The sequence below is a fragment of the Balaenoptera musculus genome, chromosome 11 (assembly GCF_009873245.2).
Source record: "Balaenoptera musculus isolate JJ_BM4_2016_0621 chromosome 11, mBalMus1.pri.v3, whole genome shotgun sequence".
Lineage (NCBI taxonomy): Eukaryota > Metazoa > Chordata > Mammalia > Artiodactyla > Balaenopteridae > Balaenoptera > Balaenoptera musculus.
In genome coordinates this window covers 20189235-20206616 of record NC_045795.1, presented here as the reverse complement: position 1 = coordinate 20206616, position 17382 = coordinate 20189235, and the positions used below count along the sequence as shown (strand labels likewise).

General features: G+C 38.5%; 1 protein-coding gene across 10 annotated transcripts in view; it reads right to left on the bottom strand.

Moving 5' to 3' along the window:
• CARMIL1 (capping protein regulator and myosin 1 linker 1) overlaps positions 1-17382 on the bottom strand; it is a 316540-nt gene that overhangs the window by 135712 nt on the left and 163446 nt on the right. For all 10 annotated transcript variants that reach the window (XM_036868161.1, XM_036868162.1, XM_036868160.1 and 7 more), the window contains 3 exons: positions 15056-15131; positions 9225-9313; positions 7922-8016 (listed from right to left, as the gene is read on the bottom strand). In XM_036868161.1, the coding sequence (XP_036724056.1) occupies positions 7922-8016; positions 9225-9313; positions 15056-15131 (260 nt within the window). The remainder of the gene's footprint in view (positions 1-7921; positions 8017-9224; positions 9314-15055; positions 15132-17382) is intronic.

Here is a 17382-nt window from a genome sequence, read left to right as displayed (position 1 = left end):
TGCTCTACATCATATGTCATCAGGGAAATGCAAATTGAAACAACAATGAGATACTACTACACACCTATTAGGATGGCCAAAATCTGGAACACTGACAACATCAAATGTTCCAGGATGTGGAGCAAGAGGAACGCTCACTCATTGCTGGTGGGAATGCAAAATGGTACAGCTGCTTTGGAAGACAGTTTGGTGATTCCTTATAAAACTCAACTTATTATTACCATGTAATTCAGCAATCACACGCCTTGGTATTTACCCATAGTAGTTGAAAACTACACGAAATTCTGGAAAAGGCAAAACGTTGGAGACAGTAGAAAGACCAGTGATTGCCAGGGGTTGGGCATGGGGGTGCATGGGGAGGAAGGATAAACAGGTAGAACTCAGAATTTTTCAGGCAGTGAAAATACTCTCCATGATACTATAATGAGGGATGCATGTCATTATACATTTGTCCAAACCCATTCAACACCAAGAGTGAACCCTAATGAAAACTATGGACTTTGTGTGATTACGATGCATTAATGGAGGGTCATCAATCGTAACAAATGTCTTAACTCTGCTGATGGATGTTGATAACGAGGGAGGCTATGCCTATGTGGGCCCAGGGAATATATGAAATCTCTCTACATTTCTCTCAATTGTGCTGCGAACCTAAAACTACTCTAAAAAAGTTAAGTCTTTAAAAAAAATTAGGTATGGAAGAGGAAAGGACACCAGATTCTTACTTTAAATATTGACAAGAGTTATCATGGACTACTCATGACCAATTCTTTCACATATTTTTTCACTCAGCAAAGTATATGCTACGACAATGTTTTAAAATCTATATATATACCCCCAAATCATGCTGAAAATATCTGTTAGATCAAAATTAAACTTCAAATTTGTTTCACTCAGGTTGACTTGAATTGTTTTGCTTTGTTCTTTGAGAAAATGATAATTTCTAAACTTTCAATATTTTCTTTTCTGTCAGACACACCTGGAACACCACATAAAACTGTAAATGCCTACAACAAAATGCAAGGCCAGAATGGAACAATTATTTTACACTACTGGTGACACCCACCCATCTGTTCATTCTTTAATCGTAAACTTTCTTTTAAAAAGGAAGGTAGACAAAAAAGAATAAATAATCCAACAATACTTTTCTCTAGAAATAGAACTATCACACCCTAAGTAATGAAAGTAATAAAAAGTGAAGCTCTTAAGTTAGAATAAAGGTGAATAAAGTCATGTTTGAGCATTTATTTTAAACGAAAAAAGCAGGATTAAAGGTAAACAGGATTAAAGGTAAAAAGGACTAAAGTCTCAGATACAAGATTGTTTGGTTAAAGTATTTTTTATTTAATCCTAGACTAAGTTACTAGCTTCTTTTTTTCTTGATGAAATGTTTTGTTTTAGTTTCCTAGGCATCCACAACTCATAAGTATATTATATTTCGTCTTTAGAGAAACACCCTTGCTAAGTGCTAATGGAATGAAAGGCATAACTGGGGTCAGTACTGTTCAGTTTTTTGAAAATGAAAAAACTAAATTCATTTTTGATAAAAAGGTAACATTATTACACAAAGGGTCCTCCACTTTGGCAGACTTCAGAAATGGGGTCTTGGCAACATGAATAAACTGAGGGTGGCTGGCAGCCAAAATCTCAGGAAAAACAAAAAAACTAACCAGCCTTGTACTTCCTCAAGTTAGTTACTCAATAGTGCCATGGAAGAAACTGATCATCAAGAAAACATTTCCCCACAAAGAAAGGACAGAACAGACTTTTCAACCTCTGGCCAAAACTATTCAATTCTGCCCCCCAAATAAAGCAAAACTTAGCCTTCAGAGCTGTGAATTAAAACGAAATTTATCACCAAAAGCTTTCATCTGGAGACTCTACTGGATGAATAACCCTTCTTGTAATTTATTTTTGTTTTACTATGTGTCAAATTTAGAAGAAAAAAATGGTCGAATTTTTATTTCTCCTTTCAAAACAAAACTATTATCGAAATATTTATGACTAATAAAAAAGTAATTATAAAATGTTTAGAATTATAATTTGCCATCTGATGTAATTAACTTCCTAAGACAGGAAATTAAATTTGACATTGCAGTCTTAACCCATTAATCATGCATGTACTTAAAAGCCTATGACAATAACATATAAAACTCTAAAATTTTGATATTCTGGAATCAGTGTGATTCACATGGTTGAAAAAAACGGTTTAAGGTGGGTCCTTGTTGACTGAAAGCATAATATTAATAATTTAACAAAATCCTGCTATGGAGTTCTAGCAACATGATACAGGGAAACACAAGACCTTTCTTGTCTGTTAGGAAGCATACAGATTTGACACTGTAGATGTCAGAACACAGGTGAGAGTTAAAATCTTTAGATTTCTACTAATTCCAATGGCTTTCCTGGAGAGTTCAGAAACACTAAAAAAAAAAAACTAAGTAAATAAATAAAACGCAATGGAGTATTTCCATTTCAAAAATAAGGCTGAGTGAAAAAGATTCAAGAACTAGGAATATAGGAATACAAGACTAGTGGGAAAAACCAGTCAACACACTTAATTTTTGAATGCCCTAAAATCCAAATCTATGCAGTTTCTAAAATGCTGTTTTACCCTGTATAACCATAAAAATATCAATTAAATATGGCTGAAATCATGACTCTAAACAAAAGTACTTTCTGCTGAGTAGCTGTCACGCAGAAACCTGGCCTCTTTAAATATCAAAGTGATTAAGAAAATGCATTGACGTGCTATGGAAAAAGCCAATGTTTTCCAAATCGCACACACAAAATTATTTCCTTCCACTTCCAAGGGAAATCTAGACAGCCAAATCAGAAAATCCCAACCGCAGTATAAGAGGCTGACTGATTGATCACTAAGGCAATTCTCAACAAGAGTCTGTCGGTACTAGGTATGACTCTGCAAGCTTTTCCAAATTATGTAAACATGGTTTCCTCATCTGTAAAGGGGAATAACATTTGTGCTATTTAACTTCACAAGACTATTTTATGAATCAAATATGGTAGTAAAAGTTAACACTTATTGAGTGCATAGTATGTGACAGGTGATTCTTATGTATATTATCTCATTTAATCCTTAGAACACTGTTATGTGGGAGGTGCTATTATTATTTTAGAGATGGGGAATCTGAGGCATAGAGAAGTTAGGTAACTAGTCCAAGGAAACTCAGAGGTAAAGTAGAGAAGCCCAGATTTGAACCTATGTATTTTGACTCCAGAATCCACTGGTATACACTGAGATATTAAAGATCTACAGCACCCCAAAATGTAAGGGACAATTCTAGAATCTATTTATCTTGTCTCATCCAGAAAATCAAATCAGAGCCACCACCAGATGGCTGGAGAAAAAAAAAATATTTGGGTGCTTCAGGTCAACATTTCCAAAAGAAAAACACTCCAAGACAGGATTCTAAATCATCTTTAAACAAAATAATCCAATTTAGAACAAAGTGAGTGGAGGAAATAAGGACAGACATTCCTGATGAGGCTAAGATCATAAAATCTAGGATAACTGGGAAGGGTAACTAGGGAGAACAGAACACAGAGCTTGTGACATTTAGGGAAGGAAAGTGTGTGAAATGAGCACAGAGAGAAGAGCTGCATTCCCCAAAAACACTAAACTTTGATCCAAAAAGTCATCAGATCCAAAGGATTAGTCACGAGGTGATGACTGAAACACCCTGGTTCAGATACTAGGTCAGCCCAGAGGACTCACCACAGAACTAGTTAATGAAGTTCAGCTAGGACAGGGAGTTTCAAGCCTTTTCGACCATGACCCACATAAAGAAAGAGATTTGCCATCATGATGCAGGAACCTCATACCAAAATAAACACATACACATGTAATAGAAAACTAAAACCCAAGTTTTCCTGAAAATGCACTCTGATATTTTCTATTCTATTTCTTCTTTTTTTTTTTTAAATGCTTACCAGGTCTTGACCTACAATCTGAAAACACACTGGGCTAGAAGGCCGAGAGCAAGCTGGGGAGCAGGGCCGGCCCCACAACCAGGGTAAGAGGAGCTCCTGCATGTGTGTGGTCCGTTCACTGCCCTGTGGGGCTCTCGCAGAGCGGAAGCAGGGCATCCAGCATTGGAAACATTGCCCATACACACTACACCCCTCCTACTAAATCATACTTCAGCCTCCTCCACCCCAAGCCCCTTAACAACAGAAGGCTGCCTGTCCTCTGCACACGAGCCTGACAGGGAAGCTGAGCTGTAAATATCAGGGCTTTGCTGCATCAACTTTTATATCATAAAGCAAGGAGCCAAACTTCCTCTCTAGAGTTTCCAAATAAGTCCCTGAAAGGATGGTTCAGGTACAAAATCAAATTCCACTTGGTGCTTAAATTCCTCAGAATTCTAGGCTGCCAAACTGCCTTGTGTTTCTTTGCAATTCCTTGTAAATAATCTTCCTGGGCTCGGGCTCTCTTTATAGACTAAACAATTCAATTGCAAACTCCTCCCCCATGCTTTTTTATTGTTTTCCATTGAAAAGCTCAGAAAAAAAGTCATGAAAATTTTTCCCTATTTTGAAGTTTCTGTAAATATTTTACACTCAGTTGGATTTCTTGTGGACTTTCCATCCAGGAGCAGAAAAGCTACTCATCACTTTCAGATATTTAGCCTGGATGAAAAAAAAAGCCTGTAAAGAATTTGTGTTCAGGAGGCCCAGCCCCAAGAGTGAAAAAAGGTGGGGAATACAGGTGCTGGCAATTGTCCCAGAGCACCGGCAAACACAGCAACGAATGAATTAGACGGGGCAGAAACGTGTCAGGAGTGTCAAAGCTTGAATGTAAGTGAGCAGAAAACACCCCAGAGAGTCGGTATCTACACATCAAGCTGTGGAAAACGTCCTTGGAAGGATTCATGGTTCTAACACCTGGGAACAGACTGCAGGTCGGTGAAAAGATGCACAAAATCAGGTCACACAGGAGGAAGGAGGCAGGGAAATGTCATCTCTGAATACATGTTCTGACTCTGTACAAAAGAAATCTCTATAAACTTCACCATGGTTTTCAACTGCAATTTAAAAACCACAAAAGGGAATTCGATTAAATGAAATCAAATTCAATTTAAAGAAAATATTTATTGATTACGTACAAGGTCTTAGGCTAGATGTAGTGTGTCTTCGAAGGTTAGGAGAGAATGACGGACAGAAGTAGGGAAGAGAACTAAGCTGGTGGAGAAACATCCACTCTAATTACAATGCGGCAGAATGAAGGAAGCACTGTTGCAGGAGTTTAAACCAAAGGAGAGGGTCCAATAGATAAGGTTGTCCAGTAGGGCTGCACCTCAGGGCATACGACGCACATTACAAGAAAGATGAAGGGCCTCAGACTCATTCTGCCGCTCACTGCCTCCCAAACCCAAACAATAACAAGAGGTCTTTGGAGTCTGGCTTCTTTAACTGAGCGTGACGTTTCTGGGGGTTCAACCGTGTCTTAGGCAGGATCAGTGCCACGTTCTCTCGTGCTACTGAGTAGTGTTCCACAGTACAGATACACCATATTTTGTTTATCCCCTCACCAGTAATGGGCATTTGGGTTTCCACTTTGGGGCGATCATGAATAACACTGCTATCAACATTCATTCACGAGTCTTCTTGTGGACATACGTTTCATTTCTCTTGGGTAACACCTAGAAGTGGAATTGCTGGGTCATCAAGCAAATTTGTGTTTAACTTTTGAAGCAACTGGTTAACCAGAGGCTGCCCCATTTTACACTCCCGCCAGTAATGCATGAGTTCCCACTTCCCACATCCTCCCCAACACTTATGTTGATTATAGGCAAACTATTGGCTCTGAAGTGGTATCTCAATGTGGTTTGAATTTGTGTTTGCCTGATGACTAAGGAGTGTCCCTTACTGCACTCTGGATTTCACATCCTTAGCAACTGGCATTTAACAACTACTGATTTTGTCCTGTCAGTAGATAAAAATGTTCGAGTCCCTTCCATCTTAAAAACAAAAGCCAAACAGCCCTCATGTCTATAAAAGGTGATCTGCATGGTTTCCACTTTGTTATAGTCACCTCTTTGTAGCATTCGACTAATAGAACAGTTGCCTTTCTTAAAGAAAAGACTAAACCCCAGAGAAACTCCTGTTGCAGGGATATGTATCCATTATTTTCAGCTTTGCCCTATATATCTATGAGAGTGTCTTTCATGTGAACTAGTCTTCCAATTCAGTCTCAACCTTCCTTTAGGTTCACTACTTCAGGTGCTGGGAAGTTCCTCTTCAAATGTTTGTTTGGATACCACATGGGTATCTTTTTCAATGAAGAACAATGTCAATATCAGGAATAAAAAAGCAGAATTGAATGTCTATATCAGTATCTTCAGCTCAGTTTAATAATTAATCCTCATCAAATATATAACATCACAAGATGAAAGGCCCTTATTCAACAATGCTGGAAAACATCTGCAACAGATAATGAAAACGGAGTATTCCCTCTAGAGATAAAGCTACTTCATCTTAAACCTCATCCATCAATGTTCTCCTACTGAGAATTCAAACTCTCAAGTTTCACTTTCTAAACCTACTGACTCTTCCCTCTACTCACACAAACACTTTTAATGAAAACTTCTTTTGCCTCATCATGAAATCTAGTCCTTCAACTTCTCTCTATTCTTACATTCAAATCTTGTTAAAAATTAAAAAACATTTGTGATGGTCAGAATTGTAAGATGGTCCTCAAGATTCCTGCCCCCTGGTAAACACACCCACTATAGTTTCTTCAAGTGTGTGGGACAGACCAATGAATATGCTGGGATATTATGAATGTGATTAGGTTACTAATCAGTCGACTCCGAGTTAATCAAAAGGGAGATTGTCTTGGGTGGGTCTGACTCAAACAGGTGAGCGGTCTAAAAGAAAGTAGAGCATCAGAGAGATGTGCTTCTGCTGGCCTGGAACGCGAGGCAGACAGGCATGTTGCGAGAGGAGGGGACTACATGCCAAGGACCTGAACACAGCCTCCAGGTGCCAGGAGTGGTCCCTGGCAAGTAGCGAGCAAGAAAATAATGATCTAGTCCTACAGCCTCAGGAGATTGATTCTGCCAACAACCAGTGAGCTTGAGGAAGACCCCGGGTCACAGATAAGATCACAGCCCCAGCTAACAACTTGATTTCTGCCTCATGACACTGAGAACCCACCTAACCTCTACCCAGACTTCTGACCCCAAAACACTGTGTCATAATAAATCTGTGTCACCTTAAGCTGCCAAGTTTGTGGTAATTTGTTACCCAGCAATAAAAAACCAATATAATAGTTTAAAAATAATATCCTCTTTCTGAGAAAGACAAATACCATATCACTTATATGTAGAATCTAAAATACGACACAAACGAACATATCTACAAAACAGAAACAGACTCACAGACATAGAGAACAGACATGTGGTTGCCAAGGGGGAGGGGAGGTGGGGGAGGAAGGACTGGGAGTTTGGGGTTAGTAGATGCAAACTATTTCATTTGGAATGGAGAGACAACATGGTCCTACTGTATAGCACAGGGAACTATATTCAGTATCCTGGGATAAACCATAATGGAAAAGAATATAATAGAGAATGTATATATGTGTATAACTGAGTCACTTGGTGGTACAGCAGAAATTAACACAACATTGTAAATCAACTAGACTTCAATAAAAATAATAAATAAAAATAAGATCCTCCTTTCCATCTGTGTCACTTCAAGAATAGTTTATCAGCTGATAAAATCGTAGCATGAGTACTTTCACCAAAGGGTGGAAAGAATGAGAGGCCAACAAGAGCATCAGCAGCATTTATAACATAATTACAACTAAGCTTGACACTATTCTTCAGGCACGGCTCAGTTAAAACTCCCTAATCCTCTCAGAGTTCTGGCATCAATGGTCACGTAAATGTCACGGTACCTCGATCCTCCAGTGGGTTGCCAGCAAGGTTAATCGTATGGAGTCCTGAGTTGGGATTATGTGCTAGAGCACTGGCCAGTTTTTGTGCAAAATCTCTGCAAGTAAACAAAACAGTCAGATGAAATAACACAAAATGTAAAACTGCTCAAATAAAAAATTTAAAGTTAGAATAGCTAGGGTGAAATCTAAAAAGAGAAAAGCATTCTTTACAATATTAACCTATATATCATATATTTGTTAAGAACCAATCTATTTACACTAGTTCATATCCTCATTAGAGAGTCTGTAAAGCCATAGCTAGAACATGGTTCATCTTGATCAGTCAAAACCTCATTCAAAAGAAAAAAGAAAATATATAATTGCCCCTTTAAAGACACACTGCAGGATGCTATTAGTAGTACTATTTGGCTCCTTCATGACTTAAAAAACAAATCCTGAACTGAACCTGCTTTACATGAAAAGTACAATAGGCTATTCACTATATCAGTTCTAATTTCATGCAATAATCATGAACGCAAAACTGATTGCCCTAATCATTGAATTTAAAGGCTACAGTTGCTAGCACTATATTTTAACAGAAGTCAAAATCACTATTTCAGGTGTGTTTAACGCAAAATAACGCACTAAGTGCTATGATTACGAAACTGTCAACCCTCCTCACGTAGTAGCAGTAAAGTCTTTACTCCAGCAGATTCAAACTCGCCTGCCCCTGGTAAGGCTTGGGTATTGGTTACTGAACCACTAGATGAAGATTCTTTAAGTGTGAATTTGAAAAGGGAGAGAAATGGCTAAAACAGCTCACAACAAAGCAGTAACATCCTATGAAATGTGTTATTACTATGACTACCATTAATGATACTAGTAAAATCTAACACATAGCATCTATAATATGAAAGATACTTTTCTAAACACTTCCCATGTATTAATTCATTTATCCTTACTACCATATTCTATAAAGTAGGCATTATTATTATCTCCACCTTAAAGATGAAGAGACTGAGGCACAGAGAACTGAAACAATTTGCCCAAAGCCATCAGGCATCTGGCTCAAGGGTCCATGCTCTTAACCACTATGCTTATGTACCCTCAAAAATACCATGTGACACAACCACAAAAGATGTTAGAAAATCCTTGGCCTTCATGATAATGATGGGGATCACAGGGACTTTTTTTAAGGAGGGAATACACTAACTATACTCTATATGTGAGTAGCCTAACTTTTTTCTCAAAACTATATATTAATTTTAGAGGAAATGGCAAAATGTTTTAAAGCAACACATTCACGTATTCAGGAAATACTCACGTTCTAAGTCCAGCATTTTCCAACACCAGTTCTTCCAGTCGATTGGACCTACTCACCACCCTCAAGATCTGTTCGCAGACATCAGTGGACTATAACAGAAGATATTCTTTGACCAAGTCATAAGCCTAAAAATAATCTCACTTCACTGTCATAAATCTATGCAGATGCAAAGTTTTAGTTAAATAAATCATTCATTCAACATACTATGACTCAACATCTACTACTACACACCCCCATGATGAAGGTCCTGGGAATACAACGTAGAGGACAAAGTCTCTGCCTTCAAGACTGTACCCTCCGGAAGGCAATCAGACAAGAAGGAAATACACAATTATGATAGAAAAATAGAAATAGAAAAATAGAAAGGCCATTTTTGGTAGTGCTATGGGCATACAGAGGCGTATCTCACCCAATCCTGGGAAAACCAAAAGGAGTTCCCAAGAAAGTGATATCCAAAATAACAAACTAAAGACTGAGTGGTAGCAACAATGGTGATGGTGATGAGGAGGAGGCTCTCTTTTACTGAGCTAAGCCCTTTACGTGTATTTCATTATAAAACTGTTAATTAAGTATTATTATTCCCTTTTTGTAGATAAGAAAATTAGATTAAAGATGTCATGTACTTTAAAAGGGAGGCTGAATAACCACTTGATAATCGTTAGGTATTACGATGTTCCTACTAGTAATCTCTGAACTAGGGTAAGGTAATAAGAAAGACTTCAGTAATTAATGGTCTCATGTTAATAAACCTCATGTTTACAAAAATTATGTAGTTGTAAACTTACATCTGTCAAAATATTTTAAATTCTTATGATATAATGTTAAACGAAAATGCATAATTAAAATAAAATGTTTAATAAAGATTACAACAATTGAAATAGGTAAGGTATGTAGCAAAAGTCTTGAGGGGACTATGAAAAATGAAGAGCTGTGCCCTAGTAGAATTGTGCATAATTTTTTCTTTTAAATTTTTATTTATTAATGTTTTATATTTACTTATATCCTGCCTTATTCCAAAAGTAATTTAAGGTGGCTCCTGACCTTAAAATTATTTGGATATTAAAAAGTGATATTTAAATGTCATTATAATCTAGGGTCTATTTAAATCCTTTATATTATTTTAAAAAGAGAGAGAGAGAGAAATCATTTTCTGTGTCATGCATACAAATGTCAAAGCAGTTTCTTTTCTTAAAATACCACATAAAAATATTATAGTTCTTTGATTTATCAGATCATAAATACCCAACTGGATTAACCATTATGGGAACAGTATAAAATATAGCAAAAGTTCTCCAGTCAAGTAGACTTTAGAAAAACTGACTTGGAAAAACTACCAAGTTACCCAGCATTTAAGGCTGTTATAATTCTTCTGTGCTGCTTGATCCCGCTGGGTCTATAACGTTGCTTTCACACTATTCCTGGGCTTCTAATGTGTCCCACAGATTGATGAGGGGAGAGGAAAATTAATTCCAAGTGACCCAATGCCTGTAATTTATATTATGCTGACAGTGGTGATTTTCAAAATGGTGACCCCTTATCAGTATAATTCTTCGCCTTACAATATACAATCGGAGGAACTGATCTTATTCTGTGTCGTCATGATAAAAAGTGATTACTCAGACATGTTTTTGCGAAGATTATTCTAATTTCCAGAAACAATCCATGGTATCATTACCGTTCCAGGGCTACCTCAGAGCATCCAGAAAAGTAATTTACCAAAGCCAGGACGTGAAGCAGGGCTTTCATTTACCCATTGGGCATAATTACTGTAATAAAAGTTTTTATTTTAAATGTATGAAAAGTGTGTCCAACTTTTCTTTAAGATGCCAGTAGGGTAGAGGTGTAATAAGTCGTTCATGATTACATTAATTTTGCTACTTTTTATTAAGTGCCAACTACATGAAAAGCATTATTTGCTACACCAAAGAATATAAAGTGATGGACATTTTAAAGAGATACACACACAAACCTAGATAACAAGTAAATGTTACCATTACGTTGTCTTCCCCAAATGTCTACTTCATGTTCAGCACTACATTTACAGATTTAGGGAAAATTTTTTTTAACAAATTAATACAATGACTCTCTAAGAGCTTGTATTTATTTAAAAATCAAATGTAGGACTTCCCTGGTGGTGCAGTGGTTAAGAATCCGCTTGCCAATGCAGGGGACACGGGTTCAAGCTGTGGTCCAGGAAGATCCCACATGCTGCAAAGCAACTAAGCCCATGCACCACAACTACTAAGCCTGAACTCTATAGAGTCCGCGAGCCACAACTACTGAGCCCACGCACCACAACTACTGAAGCCCGCATGCCTAGAGCCCATGCTGTGCAACAAGAGAAGTCACTGCAAAGAGAAACCCATGCACCGCAACTAAGAATAGCCCCATTCGCCTCAACTAGAGAAAGCCCGTGCGCAGCAATGAAGACCCAACGCAGCCAAAAAAATAAAAATAAATAAAATCAATTTTTTAAAAAAAATCAACTTTTAAAAAAAATTTAAAAATAAAAATAAAATGTACAGTATAAAAACTAGAAGAATCACTATAAAATAACAAATGAACTAATCCAAAATAAAACAAATATGAAAATTTGGAACTAAGAGGAACCACGTACATTATCCAGCCCAACCATATCATTTTTAAAAGATTTAAAAAGACCCAATGATGCTCACTGATTTGCCTAAATTCTAAACCTGAGAGCACTGAGCAAGACCTCAATTCTACTGCTAATTTAATGAGTCCAGAATCTTGGTCCTAATTGCATATTCAGCATATCTTCAAAAAAAAATCCCTCTATCCCTCCATTTAAATTTAGGATCCTGACTGCTAACTGGCTTCATAAGATCAGCATAAAGCATGTGTCATATTTTTCCTGTGGTGCCTTAAGCTCAGGAGACTTCTACTGAGCAAGCAGCAGTCTTAACAACCCAGCGAACTAACAACTCAGAGAATTCATATAACTTGAGAGGAGGTTACTTCTTTTTACACTTCATGTTTTAAGAAATTCACAGAAGGTGTAATGCCTTCCTTTGCCTCAAATAGACCAGGTGTTAGAAAATGTTCTGAGATTGCATACTGTAGAAGCCATCAAAGGGGAAAGTTTCATTTCTTTTTTTTTTTCTCTTTTTGGCTGTGTTGGGTCTTCATTGCTGCGTGCGGGCTTTCTCTAGTTGCGGCGAGCAGGGGCTACTCTTCGTTGCAGTGTGCAGGCTTCTTATTGCGATGGCTTCTCTTGTTGTGGAGCACGGGCTCTAGGTGCACAGGCTTCAGTAGTTGCAGCACGCGGGCTCAACAGTTGTGGCTCATGGGCTCTAGAGCGCAGGCTCAGTAGTTGTGGCACACGAGCTTAGTTGCTCTGCGGCATGTGGGATCTTCCCGGACCAGGGCTCGAACCCACGTCCCCTGCATGGGCAGGTGGATTCTTAACCACTGCGCCACCAGGGAAGTCTCTATCATTTCTTTTTAACTTTGAGTAACAAACATGGAAGAATTGCTAGTATTCTTTTTGAAAACTTGCAGAGAGGTAGCCCAAAGACCATTTTTCATTTTTAAATACCAAATATTAAAAATATGCACATTTGCATTTTTATGTTTAAATCTCAGTTAATAGATAAGCAGTGAGGGCAATCCTCAAATCCTGTCACTCCACTTCCTGCCATCCCGGGACACCCAAGAAAGCATACGAACACTTATATGCTTTGTCTGGCCAAGACTGAAATAATTAGGTGCATGCTTTCTTCCCTAAACATCTAAGGCAGTTAAAAGGAGATACTGCCTGGGAGGAATAATGACAGAACGGTAGCACTGGTGGCCTGGTACTAATGATTTGGGACAACTTCCAAAAATGGGATATCCACAACCTCCCCATAGCTCTCTTGTGCCCCATTTTGAAAATCATGGGCTTAGGTGAATGTCTGAATGAACCAGGAAAACTGACTTGGTAGCAAAGCATTGTTCTCTCTGATCCTACAATCCCTGGGCTAATCTACTTCTCATTCCTCAAAATGGCTCCCCTCGCGCACCTGGAATCTCTGCTAGTTCAGTCCTGCAAATGGTCCCCATCCCTGCAAATAGCAATGAGAGGCTTCTGTTCCCAGGTCTCCCATCACGGCTGTCTGTTTGTTCCGTGAGAGGTCACCATCCGTACCTCAATCATCAGTGACCTCAGACACCACCACCACCCCCGGCCGTGTAGCTGATACAGTTTCCATAATTCATGCTCCCCCATTTGTTCATTTCTCAGCCTCTTTGCTAATCTGACTGTGACATGCCTATAATACGTTAGGCATTGTTAGAATTTCTATACACATTATTTACTCATCTCAATAACCTGCAAAATAGTTATATTGCTATGTCCATTCATTCATTCAACAAACTCATTTGACATCTATTTATTAAACCAATTTTTACTGTGTAGCTATTGAGCCACAGATTCTGATAAGACATGAGCTCCAACTAGCTCACAATAATAGGGACGCAGGAAACAGAGGCCCTGGAAGGTCAAGTAATGTATCTAAGGTCACACAGCCTTGTAATAAGAGTCAGAATCTGAAACCCAGATTTCTGGGTTTCCAAGCCCACACTCTTTTTGTCTACCGCATTGCCTCTAAATAATCCCCAAATGAGTTCTGCCCATGCTCATACCTATAACGCCTTAAGTCACTCACACGCCAGGCAAGTTCAGAGAACCAGCAGGCTGGCCGCCAGCAAATCTCAACCCTCCACTTTCAATAGATCCATGTCTCAATCCAAATCCTATCTCTTCGCTTGTAAAATCTTATACCCCCAGTTTGTATGACCTCTGAAAGTTGGAGGCTTGAATGTAAGAGTCTCCAATAAAACAACATCTAAATTATCTTCTGTGCTAAAATGAAGCAGCAGAAACCTAACTCATGGATAAGCATCTGTCCATATGGCTGCTTTGAAATTGCAAAAAAATAAAAAATAAAAAAACCCAACAGAGCATCTTATTTCCAATAGTAAAACAGACCAAAACTTTGGCTCCCCCATGCCTTATGAAAACTAACGGATTTCACTTTGATTTCATTTTGCTTACATATAAATCTGCCCAAAAACTCATCTAGAAAATTAATGTTAACTATCATAATTCAACCAGACCAACTCTACCTTAGTAACGTTTTCCTAAATTCTCAGGAAGGGAAGCTTTGTGGAGATGGAATGCAAGATAGGAACATAAAACCTGCTATCTGCAGCTGTGCAAATGTAACTTTTTTTTTTTTTAATTTTTTTTATTTATGGCTGTGTTGGGTCTTCGTTTCTCTGCGAGGGCTTTCTCTAGTTGCGGCAAGCGGGGGCCACTCTTCATCGCGGTGCACGGGCCTCTCACTATCGCGGCCTCTCTTGTTGCAGAGCACAGGATCCAGACGCGCAGGCAGAGTAGTTGTGGCTCACGGGCCCAGTTGCTCCGCGGCACGTGGGATCTTCCCAGACCAGGGCTCGAACCCCTGTCCCCTGCATTGGCAGGCAGATTCTCAACCACTGCGCCACCAGGGAAGCCCGCAAATGTAACTTTAATAGTCTTTGCCGACAGAATGAGTGTGTACTGAAGGCTCCACTAAATGTGTCTTTCTGTTCATCATCTAAAATTGCCTGACGCAGCTGAAAACATGAGGAAGTACTTCTCTGAAGCATCTCACATTACAAACTTTATAAAATGTTCTGCAGATCATTTATAAGAAAATATCCCCCTCAGAAATAACATGTATGCAGCTCGCCAGTGTGGTAGAAAAACAAATGTGTGTTGTGTTTTTATATAATTATCAGGTTTTGAAATTCAGCAAAGCTAAGCAACATCTTCAATTACTTACCAGTTTTAGATCCTTAGAGGACAGCTTAGTGAACCACTGATTGTATTCCAGAGCAGCAATGATAGGTATTAGGTCCCTAGAAGCAGAAATAACAAAATACATGAAAGTGCTCTTACAGTAGCCATATTGGCGCTTGACTTTTTAATCCATGACATCCCAGTTTACCTGTTAATTTCTATTATTTATAAGCACAACATTCAGCTATATCTATTTTGACCCCCAGACAACAAATTCTCTAGGACAGATCTTCAGGATGATGTACGCAGAATTCCTAAAAGTTGAAGGTAAATTACCTCTAGGGACTCTGATTCCTATTTCCAAAGAAAAAGAGAGGTTGGTAGCAGTGTTTGTTTGAAGAACCTCCTTACTCTAAGAGAAATCATACGTCTAATTCCATACTAACAGGTCCTATTTCTTTAGACTGCTCCTTCATAAATTCTTTCACCATCAAGTATATCATATGCTCTCTAGCTAGAGGAGTTTATACGGCAAGCAAGGACAGTATCTAGCCTGATAATAAGTGACATCAGATGGGATCCCCAATGCTTATTGGCAAGCATCCCACAACCATTTGGTACCTTGCTTGCAGTTCTTAGTACTGATTATACACATGAGATGGCCCAGGTGTTTTTTTTGTCTTATGCTGCATACAAGTTCTTCAGCCATAGCGTGAAGCTATTTGTATCAGAGAGCTGCCACCACACTATTTTTCCAGCCCCTAACTCATGCTCAAGCCAAAAAGCAGACAACTCACTACTCACCAAACATATGCAATTTCACAATCAGAGTTATCTTTTACTAGGGGGGAAGAAGGGTGGGGGGAAGGAATAGTTAGGGAGTTTGGGACGGACATGTACACACTGCTATATTTAAAATGGATAACCAACAAGGGCCTACTGTATAGCCCAGGGAACTCTGCTCAGTATTATGCAACAACCTAAATGGGAAAATGTATAACTGAACCACTTTGCTCTACACCTGAAACTATCACAACATTGTTAATCAACTATGCTCCAGTATAAAATTAAAAGTTAAAAAAAAAATTTTAAAGTAAAAGAAAAGCTGTGTTCAGCTACGAAAATCCATGTATCTTTCAATGCCTATATCATAATCCTCTCCTCTATAAGTTCCCCCAGGTCACCTCAACCAGCACAGTATTTACACCTCTACTTAGCATTTATTTTATTCTGTCTTATAGTATAGTTTGATGCTTAAACATCTATTCCTTATCACCCCAGGTTGTAAGTTCTTTGAAAACAACATCCCTGTCTATTTCAGTTTTGTGGCTTCAGGGGGGCCATATCAGTTTTACCCTCAGGGCATGACAAGCAGCAAATGAACAAATTTTTACTGAAATAGAAATGAAAGGCAGAAGGTGGAAAGAGAACTGAAAATCACTATTATTTCAAGCTTCAAGGTACCAGGCCCCATGCTAGGCACTTTACATTTAAATCTCAAACAACAGCTCATTTAAATCTCAAAACAACGCTAGGAGGTATTATTGTTTACATTTTACAGATGAAGAAATAGATGCTCAGAGAAATATAGTGAAACTAGGCCAAAGGGACAGGACTACAGTCGAAAGCCAGCCTCTGAAGCACGTGTGTGCAGTTTCATCAGATTTGCTTTAAAAAGTGAAATGAGCACCCACAGGTGTTAGAGAAAATGCCAAGGAATTAGTCTTAGTCATGTGGTTCCACGTGCCATCTTTTCCACCAAAAAGCCTCTTTATTAACTTTGCTAAGTTTTAAATTAAAAAAAGAAGTTTCAGATTAAAAACCAAAAACAACAACTCTTCCCATAGTTGTTTTAGGGTCTCCACTCTCTCATCTCTCTCCACCCACCAAGGGCTCAAAACAAGTCCCAGCATTTCTCCCTGACGTCTAATGACAGTTGCAGCTTCTCTGGGAGTGAATTCCACCTTGTAATACAAGGCCCCCCAAGCCCACGGTATCTGAGAGTCCTCGCCTGTACTTCCCCATTCAGGAACTATGGCAAATCATTCTCGTCTCATCTCATCTCATCTCCTTTTGTGGATTTAATGTCAAGTAGTGACTACACTTCAGAACCTCTTTACTGTGTATTTTGTTCTGTCACTTGATGTGACTTGAAGTACAGCTGGCTTTTGTCATAATGAATTCATTTCCAGGAGTTGAAGGGCACATCATCAACAGAACCAGGTTTCACGTTAATGCAGTGGGTAGGACAGCATTATCTCTATATATGACATGCAAAAACCTTGAAAATAATATTCTGGTACACTAAAAGTCAAACCTAACACTTAATGACACCAGAAATGTTTGGAGTACAATATTAAATTTTAAAAA